This window comes from Dromiciops gliroides, chromosome 3 (genome assembly GCF_019393635.1).
Source record: "Dromiciops gliroides isolate mDroGli1 chromosome 3, mDroGli1.pri, whole genome shotgun sequence".
Lineage (NCBI taxonomy): Eukaryota > Metazoa > Chordata > Mammalia > Microbiotheria > Microbiotheriidae > Dromiciops > Dromiciops gliroides.
Genome location: NC_057863.1, coordinates 550,270,976 through 550,287,299, shown reverse-complemented (window position 1 = coordinate 550,287,299; position 16,324 = coordinate 550,270,976). Strand labels below are relative to the sequence as shown.

The following is a 16,324-nucleotide window of genomic DNA, read 5'->3' as shown; positions in this document are numbered from 1 at the left end:
ATCTTTTGGGTGGGGGTGGGCATATATCATCTACATTCCAAAAACAAATTTATTTTATATTTTCCATCGTGCCATGTGCATACACAGCATTTAACCATTGTTGAATTAAATTGTTTTGTCTATACTACTTCTCCCCTCCATTAATTGAGAATTTACTAAATTGGTTATAAAATTAAGAAAATGTCACTAGAACATAATCCCCTGTTTTTTATTCTCTAGTTTCTTGGTGTCATTTCACCACATTTAGTAAACTGTTCATTCCTTAAATGGTTAAAAGCACTGACATAGTACACTGACTTGGCATAGTAATGTATATTCTCCGTGAGGATTTAAAGATAGGTAATTTAAGGTTTCCATGATGAATTGAATGTTCTTTGCACATGTTAAATATGTAGTAGCCTTGAATTTGGTGTCTAGTTCTACCCTGCTTCCTAACCATCAGAATCTGAGTTTCACATATATTTATTTAAAATCCATACAAACATTTATCAAGTGCCTACTATATAATGCACTGTGCTGTGCACAGCAGAGGATTCAAAGCTAACTAAGACATATCCCTTGCCCCCAAGGAGCTTATGATGTAATAACTATATACGCAATACTTTCCCTTACTTTGAGGACTAGAGGTGAAAAGGGAAGAGAAAGAGCCACCTTAATGTGCAGTTAGGATTGTTTCTGTTAGTTCGTTGAGGAGAATCAGTAGACTATGAAAAAAGTCACAAACTTCTCCCAGATTTAGAATCAAAGTACAGTTTGGGAGGGGGAAAGACAGTGAAAAAAAATTGGGATAATGGACAATTCCTGTGTATTGTCTCAAAGACAGTATGAAATCGTTTCTGTGAAAGACAGCTGAAGGATAGGTAACTAAATATCCCTTCTTCTCTACTCTGTTGTAAGCTTCTTCGGGGCAAAGAGCGTGTTGCAAACATGCCTAGGATAGTCATTTGCACATAGGGGCTTAATAAATGGTTCTATTTATGAATCGAATGATGCCAAGGCAAAGGGTGGGGAGCGGTTTTGAAGAATCTGTTTGCCATCAGATTTGTTAATGGCTTTAAGTCTCCTACTCATTCCAGAGAGCTACATGTCCAAGAATTCCGATGATGATGAGCCCGCCAAGGAATCTCAAAGGTCGGTTCGGAAGCGAGGTCGAAATGCAAATGAGTGTTCAGAAGCAGAAGCAGAGGAGGAGGAAGAGGAAGAGGAAGAAGAGGAGGAAGGCCGACCTGCGAGAAAGCGACTACACCGGATTGAGACAGATGAGGAGGAAAACGGTGAGAATGCTGATGATAATGTGGAGCAGCGTGCAGCAGCCGGCAAGCACGCGGCGTCACATGGGCAGCACGATCATGCCAGGAAGCCTTATAGGATAGACAGTGATGAGGAAGAGGACTTTGAAAATGTGGGGAAAGTAGAAAGCCCCTTGGACTATAGCTTAGTGGACTTGCCTTCTGCCAATGGACAGAGCCCTGGCAAGGCTATCGAGAACTTAATTGGCAAACCATCTGAAAAACCTCAAGCCCCCAAGGACAGCACAGCCAATGCCAGCCTAGCACCCAATGGGACAGGTGGTGGGCAAGAGGCAGGAGCACCAGAAGAAGAAGAGGATGAACTTTTAAGAGTGACTGACCTTGTTGATTATGTCTGTAACAGTGAACAGTTATAAGACTTTTTTTCCATTTTTGTGCTAATTTATTCCACGGTAGCTCTAACACCAGCGGGCCAGTTACTGAAAGCTGTTTTATTTTTCCTAGAAAACTCTCCACTACAGGATCACTTTTTAGAAGCAAAAATTTCACCAGTCCCTGCAGTCTCTCTGTAAAGTGACCAGTTTTGAACTTTGAAGATAAATAATTGCTGTAAATTCCCTTTGATGATTTTTTGGTTGTTTTTTTGTTTTTTGGTGGGTTTTTTTGGTCTTTTTTCCCCCTAAGTTCATGGTCCTTGGTAATTTCATTCATGGAAGAAACACACACACAAACCCATATTCTAATAACAACAAAAGATTTGTATATTTTTGACTTTATAGTTTCTGAGCTCTCCTGACCTTGTGATAAAGGATGGATAAGAATGCATTCCAAATCTGCCAGGGCCCAAAATGGAATTTGGGGGTGGGAGAAAGCACTTGTGCTTTACTGTTTTCATATTAAATATATATACATATATTATATTTAAACATTCATAACAGATTACGATTAACAGACAGTTTAAAAGTATATGTCTGTATTATCGCATTTTGTGAATTGTAGATAACATCATACCATAGCTCATTTAGTAGCAACCTTCATGAAATCAACTTGTTTAATACTGGAGATAACCACACTTAATGAAGAGACCAAGAACGTATTGTTAGTAAGAGCTCTAATTTAAGTATGTGTTACAATGGAGTTTTCTTTAAAAAAAAATCATCTGAAAAGCATTTGTACCATGAAGCATAGTATAATGAAGCTTGGACAGCCAAATTGTGCTAGCAGCAAATTTTGTAAAATGGCTTTGTGTGTATTTGATCAGATCATCCCCACTGTACCACGTCTTGATGGAAACTATCAGTGTGATGATTGTACATATCTGGTCAGTATGATGAAAAAGAAGGTGTAACCATTACAAATAGCAGAAGTATTATTTTAGCAACTGACCATTAAATGTTTAAACATTTGAAAGGTCATTTTGAGATATATATATATCTATATAGATATAGATATATACATATACCATACATCAAGAGACGTCGAGCTAACAATGGGATTTTAGCACATTTGATGATGGGAGTGGGTTTTCAAGTGACTCCTAACCAATCTATTCTTGCCCTTAGTATCTGCTTCAAATTGAAGTCTACAAACCGAGCAGTTCCTTTGAAAGGTTTTTAGTTTGAGTTTGTAAGTGTTTGTGTGTGGGGGTTGGGGGGGGCGGGGGGGGGGTGCTGTGAGAGAGAGAGAGAGAGAGAGGATGTGGGTGCTTGTGTGCGCGCATGCGCATGTGTGCATGTTTTGGAATTATCTGCCTGGATATATTAGCAGGTTTTAAATGTTTTTGCCTTTGGCCATTAGAACTTTATTCCAATTTATACTACTCACATGACCAACCTAAGAAGAAGGAAAGCAGCCAGTGTGTCTCCTACGTTTGGGTATAGCATCTGCTTAAATACCTTGACACTCTTAAGACAAAATGATGCCTGTCATTTTAAGCAGGGAGGTGGGGAATTGAAGTGGACAGTCGAGCACCTGGTTGACCCCTTAACCATGGTCCTCATTTTATTCAGCCTCTCTATTGTCCTATGAAGTTTGAGGTAGGAGCCCTAACATTTGGACAACGCATAGCCTTTATGATAAACCTTCCATGTGTCCTTTTGAAACTATAGATGGTCACTTCTGGTCAGCCCTTTTTTGCAGTGGGATTTAGATTGTTTTTTTCCTCCTTTTCTATCCATTGCTGGCAATGGATGCATGTTACCTGCTAATGGCACCAAGGGGTCACGTCCTATTTCCTCTCCAAATTAAACCTTTTGTGTGCTAGTCAATCCATAATTAAGCACTTCTTTTAAAAATTTTCTTTTTAAAAGCTGGCACTAGAACTACATATAAATACCTCTCTAGAAAACTTTGCCTGCCTTCCCTTTGTGTCTCTCCCCAATTTAATCTGCAGACTTAACTTTTGGCCTTGAAAGTTTATAGCTGGGTTTTTTTTGTTTGTTTGTTTGTTTTTGTTTTGGGGGGTTTTTGTTGTTTTGTTTTTTTTTTTGACTGATGTTGGTTCTTTACTGTTTTATTCTATTTCACTTTAGTTCTGTAGTTCACCTGTCCATTAATATTTTTGTTGAATTCTAGCAATGTATATTTTGTCTGTTTTAAAAATAAAATAAAATAATCAAAGGCAGCCTAAAATTAGGATGCACCAATAGTATGCTGTGTTAAGATTAAATTGTGACTTTTTATTTTGAAGAGAATGTCCTATTTTAAGGGGAAGAAATGACTTGCATTAACAGGCCACAAAATGCCTTTATAATTCATGCAGTGTTTAATTCAAGTTCCTTGTCTGTTATTTAGAGTAAATTACAGAGGTTTAACATTTTAATTTCATTTAAAGGAAGCTGGCAGAGAGAGGGTGCCTGCCAGCACCAACGTTGTTTTGCACCTGAGGAAAGATAACCACAACATGCAACTTCCTTCTTATAATATGCCTTCTCCCTGCTCCCCACCCCAGAAACCCACCAGCCCCAGCTTCCACCTAAAACCTGCACTTTCACTTCAGGCACAGAGACAGAAAATGTGGCTGTTTATAGGATTAATATATTTTCGTTGCATGCCTGATGTACAGAAATTCAGAAGGTTGTGAATTTTTTATAATAGTATGGCAGATACATACTGATTGTGGTCCCAGCTTCCTGCAAGTTGCAATTAGGCCATTTTGACCAGCTGGTCTCTATGCTAAGTGGCAGAGCTATTCCAACCACAGTCCTGGTAGAACTCTTCAGCCAAAGTCCATCTCCCTATCTGAGAGAGCCACTGATACCCAAAGTGTTGCTCTCTAGGTAGTCATGAGTATGTACGGCATATAGTTGATTAGCCCAACTGAAAGCTGTAGCAGACCGGGGACTGGTTCTGCCCCTTGTTGTACACACTCAAGCTTGAGTTTCTTGATCACTACAAAGGAAATACATTTACCATAATGTGCATTCTAAATATATTCTTCACTGATATATGAAAATAATAAATATTCAAATGCTCAAAGATATGAGAAAAAAATTCAGGACTACCACAGACACTCCCCTCCCCCACCACCCCAAAGTAACATTGAGCATTCCATGGCCACCATGTAACAGCTGCTTGCATACAGTAAAACCTCTTGAATAAGATCTAAACTAGATCCTCCTTTTATCCAATTTCATTCTGTAACCAATGTATCACAGGTTCTAGTGTAGTTTTCATTTTATTTGGCCTTTTTAAGTCAGGATTTGGAGTATTTAAAAACAGTTTAATTTCCTGTGAAAATGTCTGTTTTTACTGGATACTTTAAAATGAAAAAGAATAGGACTTGTAGGTAAATTGCAGCTTGGCTTTGAAGGTTTTCTGGTCATGGAATAATGTTCAGTGTAATATTTGCTGATTTCTAGCATGTTACTTCAAATCCAATGGCAGAAATACAACCAGTGACCAAATAGAGATCCTTTGGACGAACTGTGCTTTCCATGTGGTGTCTGTCACCTGGCCAAGATTTCAGTCTTGATAAGGAAATGGAGTGGTTTAGTTTGGGATTTGTAAATAGTCAAAAGATTTTCAAATATTTTTAAAACCACTAGAAACTCCTCAAAGTTTTTAAGTAAAATAATTGCAAACAAATTTCTCTAATTGCCTAATTCTTGGTGGTCACAACCCAGCCCATTTTGTTTAGTAACATTAGGAACTTGATTGGTCATTTCAGTCTAAATTGATTGGGGGGGGGGACACAAAACAGGTCTATATAAGTGGAATAAGTGGTATTGTTTTCATCACAACAGTTTTTTTTAATTCTGTGTTGTACATATAAAAGATTCTGTTAGGAATAGTGACATTCTTCCTATGGTATTTTGATTTACTCGGCCTTCACTATTATGAGGGAAATGAAGTTAAGTTTAAAATGTAGAAACAGAATAGACTTAGCTGCACTCTCATGAGTGTCTGAGACATATCCATATCCCCGTGCTATTTATTGAAACTTGGAGTCTTGGTTTCCTTGAATGAGGACTCAACTTTGAAAATCTGTACTTTAGAGAAGTAATACATGAAGAAAAAGAATGCATTCTTTGAGCACCTGACATTTTTTTAATTTGGCATGTACACACATATGAGGAAAATGTATCTCAAAGATTTTTTTTTCACAGAAAATAATGCTTAAAATAATGTATTTTGTCATTGCTATGGAATCAGAAGATAATAGTGATGTTCTTCCCCTTGACCTGACCTCCTCAGAAAGTAATGCTATTCTCTAGTAGGCTGTGATTGCCAAAGTTGCATAACTTACTTGTCTGGTTTGCTGGCTTTGTGACTGAGCATCCCTTAGCTAAAGTCATCATTTATCATAACAGAATCCATCTCCTCTTCAGCACCACCGTCACCTACCATTCCCAATGTTAAAGGTAAACTTGCTTTAAAAGTGGAGGGTGAACTTTGTAGATTTGCTTTGTTATAGTAATCCTGGAAGCAAGGGCCCAGAAGTTTTAAATGTGGTCAACAGTGTATAGACTGTATACTGTAAATTGTTTTAAGAACCTTTCTTTCCGCTCTGCCTTAAGTTATCGTTATCACTTTCACATTTATTGAGTGCCAATAGTTTGCTAGGTGCTGTCATTTTTTTTTTTTTAATAGAGAAAGAACAAGTCCTTGGGACCTAATTGGTCTATCATCAGTCACTACAGGCCAGAAATTTTTCATAGTGAGCTTTGTATAGATGACTCTTCTACATTGTAATGCCTTGTTTTCTTTTACACATCCCCACCTTCCCCATTGCCATGAGTTGTTTTTTTTCTAAATATACAATTAAAAAGCCATTTTCACATGGGTTTAATTGTCTTTTTAACCATTTCATTCTTGTGCAGTTCTTTGAAAACGGTGACAATGCTAAGCACTACAAAAGCAGTCCTGGCACATTTGCAATGATTATGATTTAACGCACAGAAATAGTCTAAATTGTAATACCTGTAAGGAATACATAATCATATACCAGATTTTTGGGTGGGTAAAAATTATTTATGATTTCTGAATAAGCTATTTAGACTTTAAGAATAAGAACTTTTAAAAAAAAGGATGTTGAACAGAAACTTCAGTAGAAAAGAAACTTCAAATTCATGTCTTTTAACACAATTTGGAAATTAGGCTGAGGTCTGTCTTACTCCTTTTGCCACTGGATGATGTGAGTTAAGAATGGAATTGTCAATTCCAATTTTATACTTCCTCTTAACTTTCCTCAGTTTATTAAGAAATTTTAATTTTATTGTAAAATGTGTTTTAAAAATCTGTATTTATTAAGTTCTGGTGGTAGAACAAGTAGCTGCATGTTAGAAATATGGCCATCCAGAAAACTGTTGTTTGGAAATTTAAGTAAACACTCAAGAGCTTCAGAAATCGTTTAACTTATTTTGTACGTTGCAAAAAAAAATTTATTTTGCTTAGAGTGACATTTTTTATAATTGTGTACAGCTTTTAAGGGGGTGGGAGGTGGGAAAATAACACCCAAAAGTAGATTGTAGATTTTTACAATTGTGTTTGTGATAGAATATCCATGGGTCGATGCTGTAATTAAAACTCAAACTGCTTAACAATTTGTGCCATGGTCTTTTTCATCCTCTTGCCCGAGAGCTGAATTTTGCTGGTTCAGATCAATCCCACCCTACAAAGGAGCTGTGAAACCAAGGAGACTTAACATAGCCACCATCCCCAAATCCCCAAAGGCATTTCCCCAAAACTCAAAACTGTAATGTCTGTTCACACAAATGGGTGATCAGGATCAAGGGGTCTTCAGTGACCCCGATTAGAAGAACTATATAGCATGTTCTGACTGACTGGTTTTTCCAAGGGAATGTCACAGCTGACCTGATGTTTTGTTCTCATCATCTCCAACAGCCATTTGCAATTTGAGACTCCTATCCTTTTTGGAAGAACCTCCCAGTGATTTTTTTATTTATCAAGGACAGAGTACAGTACTGTTATTTTGAAACACGTGGAAGGCATATAATTGCTTATGACTTATAACTTAGTCTACTGCTTTTTATCTAATTCATCTGCTTTTAAAATAGATGTGGCAAGAAAAAAGCTAATCTTGTTAAGTTTTCTAATTCTACTCTAATAAAAATGGATTTTGAAATCTCATGCTTTTAAATATCCATAGTTTATTTAAAAAAAAAAACTTTGAATGCCAATGTATTGCTCTCCTCTCTGCTATATAACAACAGTGCTCTTAAAGAGGACAAATTTTTAATTCATCTGTGTGAATGTCATAACAAGCATCTAATCAAGCCAACTCTTGTGCAGCTTCTTTCTGCAGTTGTTTTCAGATAGGACTGGCTCTTCAGTGTATTTATCAGTGCAATCCTCGTGATCTTGAGTCTCCTGCCTTGGCATAAATAATATAGATTACTTATTAGCTGATAGGGATTGGGGGTTCTGTGTGTATTTGTTGTTTATTGAAGTACTAGTATCTGGCATTCAGAGGAACTAATCAGATCAGAGCTGCCAGAACATGCCTTGCAATTTAAGATAATGCTTATGTGAAACACTTTATTTACTCCTATGCTTTGGACCTGTTTTGTTGTGTGTTGTTTGTTTTTGTTTTTTTTTTAAAGAAAATATAAAATTTGTGGATTAGGTTCTCAGAGTTAGGGAATACCTCCATTTATTTTGTTCTTGACAGACAAGTGTTAAATGTTAAGCTCAACAGTTAAGGTCATAGTTAGCTTAGCCTTGCAAGAAGGCTGAACTTAGATTTCTTGATGGAATCATGATCATCACTAAAAGTCTGCAAAGAAAACCTTGGTTGGTTTCTTCTTTATGGATGTGTCCTGAATGTGGTCGTGGGAGAATATATTTTAAAAACTGGAAGCGTGACTCATTGCACAGAAAATGGGTGATACTTTTTCACTCTTTTTTTCCACAACTATGCTATCACAAGCATGTAAATTATGTGCATAAAAATAATGTGGGAAGAAGTCCTGGTAGCCTCGGTGCTTAAGGGGTTAAACTGCAATTTATGAACAGCTAGTGTGTTAAAATTGCAATGCACAACTGTTTAAATACTATATACCTTGTAAATGAAAAACAGAATATGTTAAGGCTGGTGCCAATATTTTTGTTAATGAAATGTTCAATGTTGTCTCACTACAGTCTGGTCAGAACTCTCTTGGTGTGTAAACTAGGCCCAAAGCCATTTTATAGCCGCTGGCCTACTTGTGTAACTTTTTCTTTCATAATGCTTTTGTTATAATACCTTCTGTCATTTATTACATATAAATATGACATGTTAAGTTGTCATAATAAAAAAAAATTTTAAATAACTTGATGGACCTAGCATGTTGTGTTAGTAAACTTAGCTTCTGCTTTAAGCCCTACAGCCTATACACAATGGTTTGGTGTCGTCTGAAAGACCAAGGTTCAGATCCTATCTCTGCTGGGAGCTGGCTCTGCTTCTAGTAAGTTTGACCACAAGCTCATTATCCATCCTCATTGAAATTCAACATTTTATAAGCATCTGATGTTTACAAGGTGATAAGGGGTTTTGGTTTTTGTTTTTTGTGGGTTTTTTGTGGGGCGATGAGGGGTTAAGTGACTTGCCTAGGGTCACACAGCCAGTAAGTGTCAAGTGTCTGAGGCCAGATTTGAACTCAGGTCCTCCTGAATCCAGAGCGCTACCTAGCTTCCCCAAGGATTTTGTTTTTAACCCAGAAAATGATGAATAAAGGATAGAATACAGACCTAGTTGATGGACACCTGAACTGCATTGGTGTCAGTGTGAACATAGAAGAGAGGACTGATTTAAGAGATGTGTGGATATAAGATTAGTAAAGAATTAAAGATGACACCAACATTTGAAACATGGGTACCTATAAAGATAATATTGCCCTCAACAAAAACAGAGAAGTTGGGGAGGGAGAGACGAGTTTAAGGGGCAAGAAGATGAATTCAGTTTTGGACAAAGTTAATTTGAGATGCTGGGACATCCAACTAGAAATTTCTAGTAGTCAGTTGTGGAAATAAAATTCAGGGGAAGGGGGAGAATGGGGCTGAATATATTGATTTAGGTTCATCTGCATAAATATGACAATTGAACCCATGGAAGCACATGTGATCACTAAAAGAGTTTACAGGAGTAGAAAAAGGAGACTAAAAACCCTAGGAGACACAATTAGGAGGATGACACTAAACCAGTGACAGCCAAGCAATTGTCAAGACAGGTCAAGAATGAGCAGGGGGCCAGAAACCAAGATAGAAAATAACTACAGCAATAGAAGAGACTGGTCAGTGGCATTCAGTGCTGCAGAAAGGTCAAAGGGTATGAGGACTAAAGAAGCCCAACAAATTTAGTGGTTGAGGTCATTTGGAAACTTGGAAAGAACAGATTCAGTACAGCGGTAGGATGGTAAGCCACATGGCAAGGGGCTAAGAAAGGTATGGTGAAGATATGGATTAATGAGTGTAGACTAACTGGAAGAGGAAATGGAGGGAAGCTAAAGGTGATAGCTTTCATTGATGTCAGGGTTTTTTGTTTTGTTGTTGTTGTTTGTTTTTGGCAGGACAATGAGGGTTAAGTGACTTGCCCAGGGTCACACAGCTAGTAAGTGTCAAGTGTGAGGTTGGATTTGAATTCAAGTCCTCCTGAATCCAGGGCCGGTGCTTTATCCACTGCACCACCTAGCTGCCCCCAGGGTTTTGGTTTTTTTTAATAATGCTGAGGCATGAGCATATTTATAAACAATTGGAAAGGTGCCTAAAGATAGGGAGAAATTTCAGATTAGATGAATAAAGTATCTCTCAAGGAAAACAAGAGGAAGATATAAATGACACAGGTTGAGAGGCTAAGTTTGGGAAAGAAAGGCTTTCTCATCCTAGGAGGCTAGGGGAAAGAAAGGATAGATGAAAAGGCATAGAAAGGTTTTGAGATGTTTAAGGGAATATGAGGGAAGTCACATTGAAAAGCCTCAATCTTCCATCATGTAGAAAGGAAATCCTCTGCTAAGAAGAGGGAAGTAGGAGTCGATTTGACTTGAAGAAAGATAAGGACGTTTTAAGCAAGTCTAAAAGAAAAATGAGATGAAGTTGATTTTAAAAGAGTAAGAGGATTACTCTTTAGCCCTGTGGGCCCAAGTGAGGTTAGATACGATAAGTTTTTAGTGGACCCACTTGGTGGCTGAGGCATACACAGAACCAGAAAAGACCGATGGTGGGAGTTTGTCAGCATTGACAATTATCAAGGCACATACAGCAATAGCAAAACACATCAGAGTGATTCGAGACAGAAGGATAGAATCTGGTCGAACTGGCTAACTTATTGCGTCAGTAACATAAAGGGGATAAAGTGAGGCTGAAATAGCAATGATGACTCACAAAATAAAGAGCATTGAGGAAATGCAGGCGTCCCCCAAGAATCACTTCTCCCCTCGACTAATTCTTGGTGATCTCATCAGTCCCCATGTATACAATGATCATCCCCTTACAGGTGATTCCAAGACCTCCAGTCTCACATCACCAGCTGCTTTTTGGACATCCCGTAGGGCATCCCAAAATAAATCTGTCCAAAATAGAATTCATTCATCGTTCCTTACAGTCGCCGCTGCTCACAAGCTAATTCTCATCCTTGCCTTCTCCCTCACACTTGCCACACAGATCCGTTATGTGGCCAAATCGCTTCTACCTTTGCAAGGTCTCGTAAATGTTCCCTTCTCTCTGCTCACATCCTGCTGCAGGTTCTCATCACCTCATGTCTAGGCTATTGTAATAGTCTGCTGGGGGGTCTGCCTGCCTCAAGTCTCTTCTCACTCCAATCTGTCTTCGGCTGCCAAAGTGACCTTCCAAAAGCATAGCTCAGACTGTATCACCAACCCTTCAACTCATATTCCAGTGGGTTCATGTTGTTGTTGTTGTTGTTGTTGTTGAGTCAGTTGTGTCAGACCCTTCCTGACCCCATTTGGGGTTTTCTTGGCAAAGATAACAGAATGGTTTGCCATTTCCTTCTCCAGCTCATTTTACAGATGAGGAAACAGAGACAGTGTTAAGTGACTTGCCCAGGGTCACACAGCTAGTAAATGTTTGAGGCTAGATTTGAATACCCAAAGAGGAGTCCAGACACTCTGTCTGCTTTGCCAGCTAGCAGCCTGGTTTTCTGTACTTCAATAGCCTCTGTTTGGCATTCAAAGCTTTCAAACCCCAGCAACTCCCTACCTTTCCAGTCTTCTCATACTTTACTCCCTCCACATACTCTATGAGCCTCTTGCTCACCCTCAGCAATCATTCCCGTGAATCCCTGCCTTTTCAATGGTTACTGCCCCCTATACCTAGAAAGTTCTTCCTGCTCACTGACCTCCATGCCGTTCTCCAAAATTCAGATTCAACTCTACCTTCCCTCTTTCATCTGCTCCTATGTTTTGTACACTCCTATCTGTTTGCATTTATATTTGTTTGCATGTTTTCTCCCCCATTAGCATATGAGTTCCTTGTGGGTATATTTTTGTCTTTCCTTATATTCCCAGCATCTTGGTAGGCATTAAGTGCTTTAAGAAATTGTCAAAACAGGGGGCAGCTAGATGGCGCAATGGATAAAGCACTAGCCCTGGATTCAGGAGGACCTGAGTTCAAATCCGACCTCAGATACTTGACACTTGCTAGCTGTGTGACCCTGGGCAAGTCACTTAAACCTAATTGCCTCACTAAAAAAAATTTAAAAAAGAAAAAAGAAATTGTCAAAACAAAAAGCTGTTTAAGCTAAGTGAAGAAGTTGGAGAGGGTTGCCGTTCAGAAGATTGTGGTCTGAGAATAAAATTTCAGAGTCCAAGATCTTTGGGGTAAAATAATTCAGAATAATGGTGACAAAGTCACCAAGGATGAAGGTAGAGTGGAGAGGAATCCTGTGATCCAGGTGTGAAACTCATTAAGGAAGAAAATGAGGTGACTAGGGTTCAGTGGCTGACAGCAGCAAAAAGGTTCTGAACAGGGTGAAGGGCGGCAGTGAAGGAGGACAGTATTCTAAGTGTCAGGGACAGTCAGTGCAAACATTTTGGGGGCTGGCACACACAATGTCATGGGTGAGGAACAACATTCCTATGTAACTGGATCACAGAGTGGCCGTGGAGGGGAGCAACGCATAGTGTAAGAAGAAGGAAAAAAAAAAAAGATAAAATAAAAATAAGAAGGGAAAGGTCAGAAGGGGTATTATGGTGAAAGGTTTGAAATGCCAAACAGAGGATGTCATGTGTGATCCTGTGCGAGCCACTGGAGCTTTTTGAGTATGGGGGTGACGCGGCCTCTGCTTTGGGAAAATGAATGAATACTTTTGCCGCTGAGCAGACATTAGCCTGGAGCACATTGATACTTGAGGCAGAGAGACCAGTTAGAAGACCATTGCCACAGTCTAAGATTGAGGTACTAAGAGCCTAAACAGGGGCGGTTGCTATGTGAGTGATGAGAAAGGGACATATATGACATGTCATAAAGGCAAAACTACTACTTGGCAATAGAGTGGATATGTGAGAAGATGATGACTCAAGATTTGAAGATGACATCCAAATTGCAAGCCTGAGGGACTGGGAAGATGGTAGGGACCTTGAACTTGGAAGAGAGGAACATGAGGCAGGGGAGGAAAGATGCTTAGTTCTATTTTGGACGTTCTGAGTTTGAGATGCTTTGTTGATATTTTCTTCTCTTGGTGATTTCAGCTGCTGTGAATTCTTACCATGGCTGTACAAATGATTTGGGAGGTTCAGTGGATAGGGCTCTGGGCCCAGAGTCAGGAAGACCCAAGTACAAGTCTAGCGTCAGGAAGACCCAAGTACAAGTCTAGCCTCAGATTCTTACTACCATGTAGCCCTGAGCAAGTCACTTCACCCTGTTTGCCTCTGTTTCCTCCTCTATAAAAAATGTAAAAAGAAAAAAAAGAGTCAGACACAACCAACAACTGAACAACAATGCCAGTCTGACATATCCAGTTACCTGCTAAACTTATCCAGCTGGGTGTCCCATAGGTATCTCTGATTTCAGTTTTTTGTTTGTTTATTTGTTTGTTTGTTTTTGCAGGGCAATGGGGGTTAAGTGACTTGCCCAGGGTCACACAGCTAGTAAGTGTCAAGTGTCTGAGGCCAGATTTGAACTCAGGTACTCCTGAATCCAGGGCCAGTGCTTTATCCACTGTACCACCTAGCCGCCCCTCTGATTTCAATTTTAATCTTAGTTAGCAATCAAGACCCATGTAACTGGATCAATAGAGTGTGCATGGAGAAATAGACCTCATCTTTTCTGCAAAACCTCTCTTCTTCAGTTCATTGCTGTCAAGGGTATAACCAGTCCTTCGAGGCACCCAGGTTCACAACTTTGGAAGCATCCTTAAATCTCCTTTCTCCCCAATCCCCTTCCCCAATATATCTAACCAGTTGCCAAGACCTGTGGAGTCAACCTCTTTGAACACTTCCTATCTTCCTCCTCTCTCAACTCCCAGCAAACTAGTTCAGGACCTTACCGCCTCTCATCTGGACAATAGCTTCCTAATTGGTTTCCCTTCTTCAGGCCTCTCTCATCCAAACGCCATACTGCTCTCATCGTTATGTTCCTAAAGCACAGCTCTGACTGTGTCGCTTTCCTGTTCAAAAACTATTGGTGTTTCTCTGCTGCCCCTGCCATCAAATACAAACCCCTCTGTTTGGCATTTAAAACCCTTCATGGTCCTTTGTTCTAGCCAAACTTCCTTCTTATTGTTTCTCACTCATGATGTAGCATCTTCCGTCTCCGGGTCTTAGCCCATCTGCTCCTCTGCCTTTTAGAACCTGTTGTTGTTGTGTAATGTCTGAATCCATGTGGCCCCATGGACTTTGTCCCAGGGTCACACAGCTAGTGTCAGGCCAGATTTGAATTCAGATCTTCCTGACTCCCGGTCTGGTGCTCTATCCATTGTACCTTCTAACTGCCTCCTTTAGAATCCCTAATCTATTTCAAAATTCAGCCTTTTCCAGATCCTACTCCAGTGGGCAGTGCTTTCACACATTCTGAAATCACTATATATTTATTTACTTTTTATATACTTTTTTTGTGTGTGTGAGGCAATTGGGGTTAAGTGACTTGCCCAGGGTCACACAGCTAGTAAGTGTTAAGTGCCTGAGGCCGGATTTGAACTCAGGTACTCTTGACTCCAGGGCGGGTGCTCTATCCACTGCACCACCTACCTGCCCCTTTTTTATATACTTTTGAATCTACTTATTTGTGTACATTTTGTTTCCCCCTGCTAGGATGTGAACCATGGACATTGTTTTATTTTATTGATTGATTGATTGATTGATTAGTTGATTGCCAGGCAATGAAGGTCAAGTGATCTGCACAGGGTCACACAGCTAGTGTCTGATGTCAGATTTGAACTCAGGTCCTCCTGAATCCAGGGCCAGTGCTCTATCCACTGTGCCACCTAGCTGTCCCCAACATTGTTGTATTTTTATCTTTACATTCTCCATACCCAATGTAGCACCTTGGACAGAGTAGGCATTTCATAAATATTTGTTCATTTGTTCCTTCAAATAGAATATATTAATTGGAGAAAACATGTTAGGATGCAAGATGAAGATATTACTTTATATGTAAAAGAAGTATATCTATAATAATTTTTCCCACATCTGGTAAAGAGGAGAATTCAGTAATAACATCAATGAACAGAAATCAACTCTTCTGGGACCTCCAGGATCAGTCTGTGAGGGGGGTATTTTCTTCCTTGACATAACCTTTACATCAAAATATCTCTTCAAGCCTCCAAAGGTTACATTCCTGACAAGAATCTATCACCTTAACATCAATAACTAAGGGTTGATCTGTTTGGATATTCTGAAGGACAACATATCTAAAGTTCTCCTTCCCATTTGCTCCCTACTTACTGACTGCAACCCTGCTGACCTCTTAGTGGGAAGTATCACCACCCAGTACATGTCCAACAGAACAGAACACGACAGAGTGGCCAGGCAGTGGATCAAGAGATAGGCTACATGGGGGCAGCTGGGTGGCGCAGTGGATAAAGCACCATCCCTGGATTCAGGAGGACCTGAGTTCAAATCCGGCCTCAGACACTTGACACCTACTAGTTGTGTGACTTTGGGCAAGTCACTTAACCCTCATTGCCCCACCAAAATTTAAAAAAAAAAAAGAGATAGGCTACAAAAATTGGGTTTTCACCAAATTTACATTATTTGTGATGAAGAGAGCTGCTTATGATTTTGAAGGGGTAAGGGGGGAAAGAAGGAGCTAATAAAAAGATTTTATTCAGCCTTTTATTTCCTAAGATGTTGTAACTTAAGGCATCTTGCTTCAGTAGACAGAATTGATAATAGTGTCCTTTAAGACTATCATTAGCCCTGCAATATTAGCTCAAATATAGTACAGAAAAGAATGTACCTTTAGACATCTGGGCTTTGTTGCTTACAATATGTAAAAGATTTAAAAACAGCTCAATTGTGGTCAGGTACACATAACATTTATATAAAGTCTTTCTAAGACTTCCTCCTTCTCCTCCTGACAAGTGGATATATGGCACCATATAGGAAATGAGTAATTAATATATTTTATTTCATATGCCAATCTGCTTCGGTGTGAAAAGATTCAAGGTTTTATCAGGATTT

The 16,324-nt window shown here is 39.3% G+C and overlaps 1 protein-coding gene across 2 annotated transcripts in view; it reads left to right on the top strand.

The window, feature by feature from the left end:
• RSF1 (remodeling and spacing factor 1) overlaps positions 1 to 3,933 on the top strand; it is a 133,264-nt gene extending 129,331 nt beyond the window's left edge. For both annotated transcript variants that reach the window (XM_043991533.1, XM_043991532.1), the window contains exon 16: positions 1,077 to 3,933. In XM_043991533.1, coding sequence (XP_043847468.1) covers positions 1,077 to 1,666 — 590 coding nt within the window. In that variant the 3' untranslated portion in view covers positions 1,667 to 3,933. The remainder of the gene's footprint in view (positions 1 to 1,076) is intronic.
• The last annotated feature ends 12,391 nt before the right edge of the window (positions 3,934 to 16,324 follow it).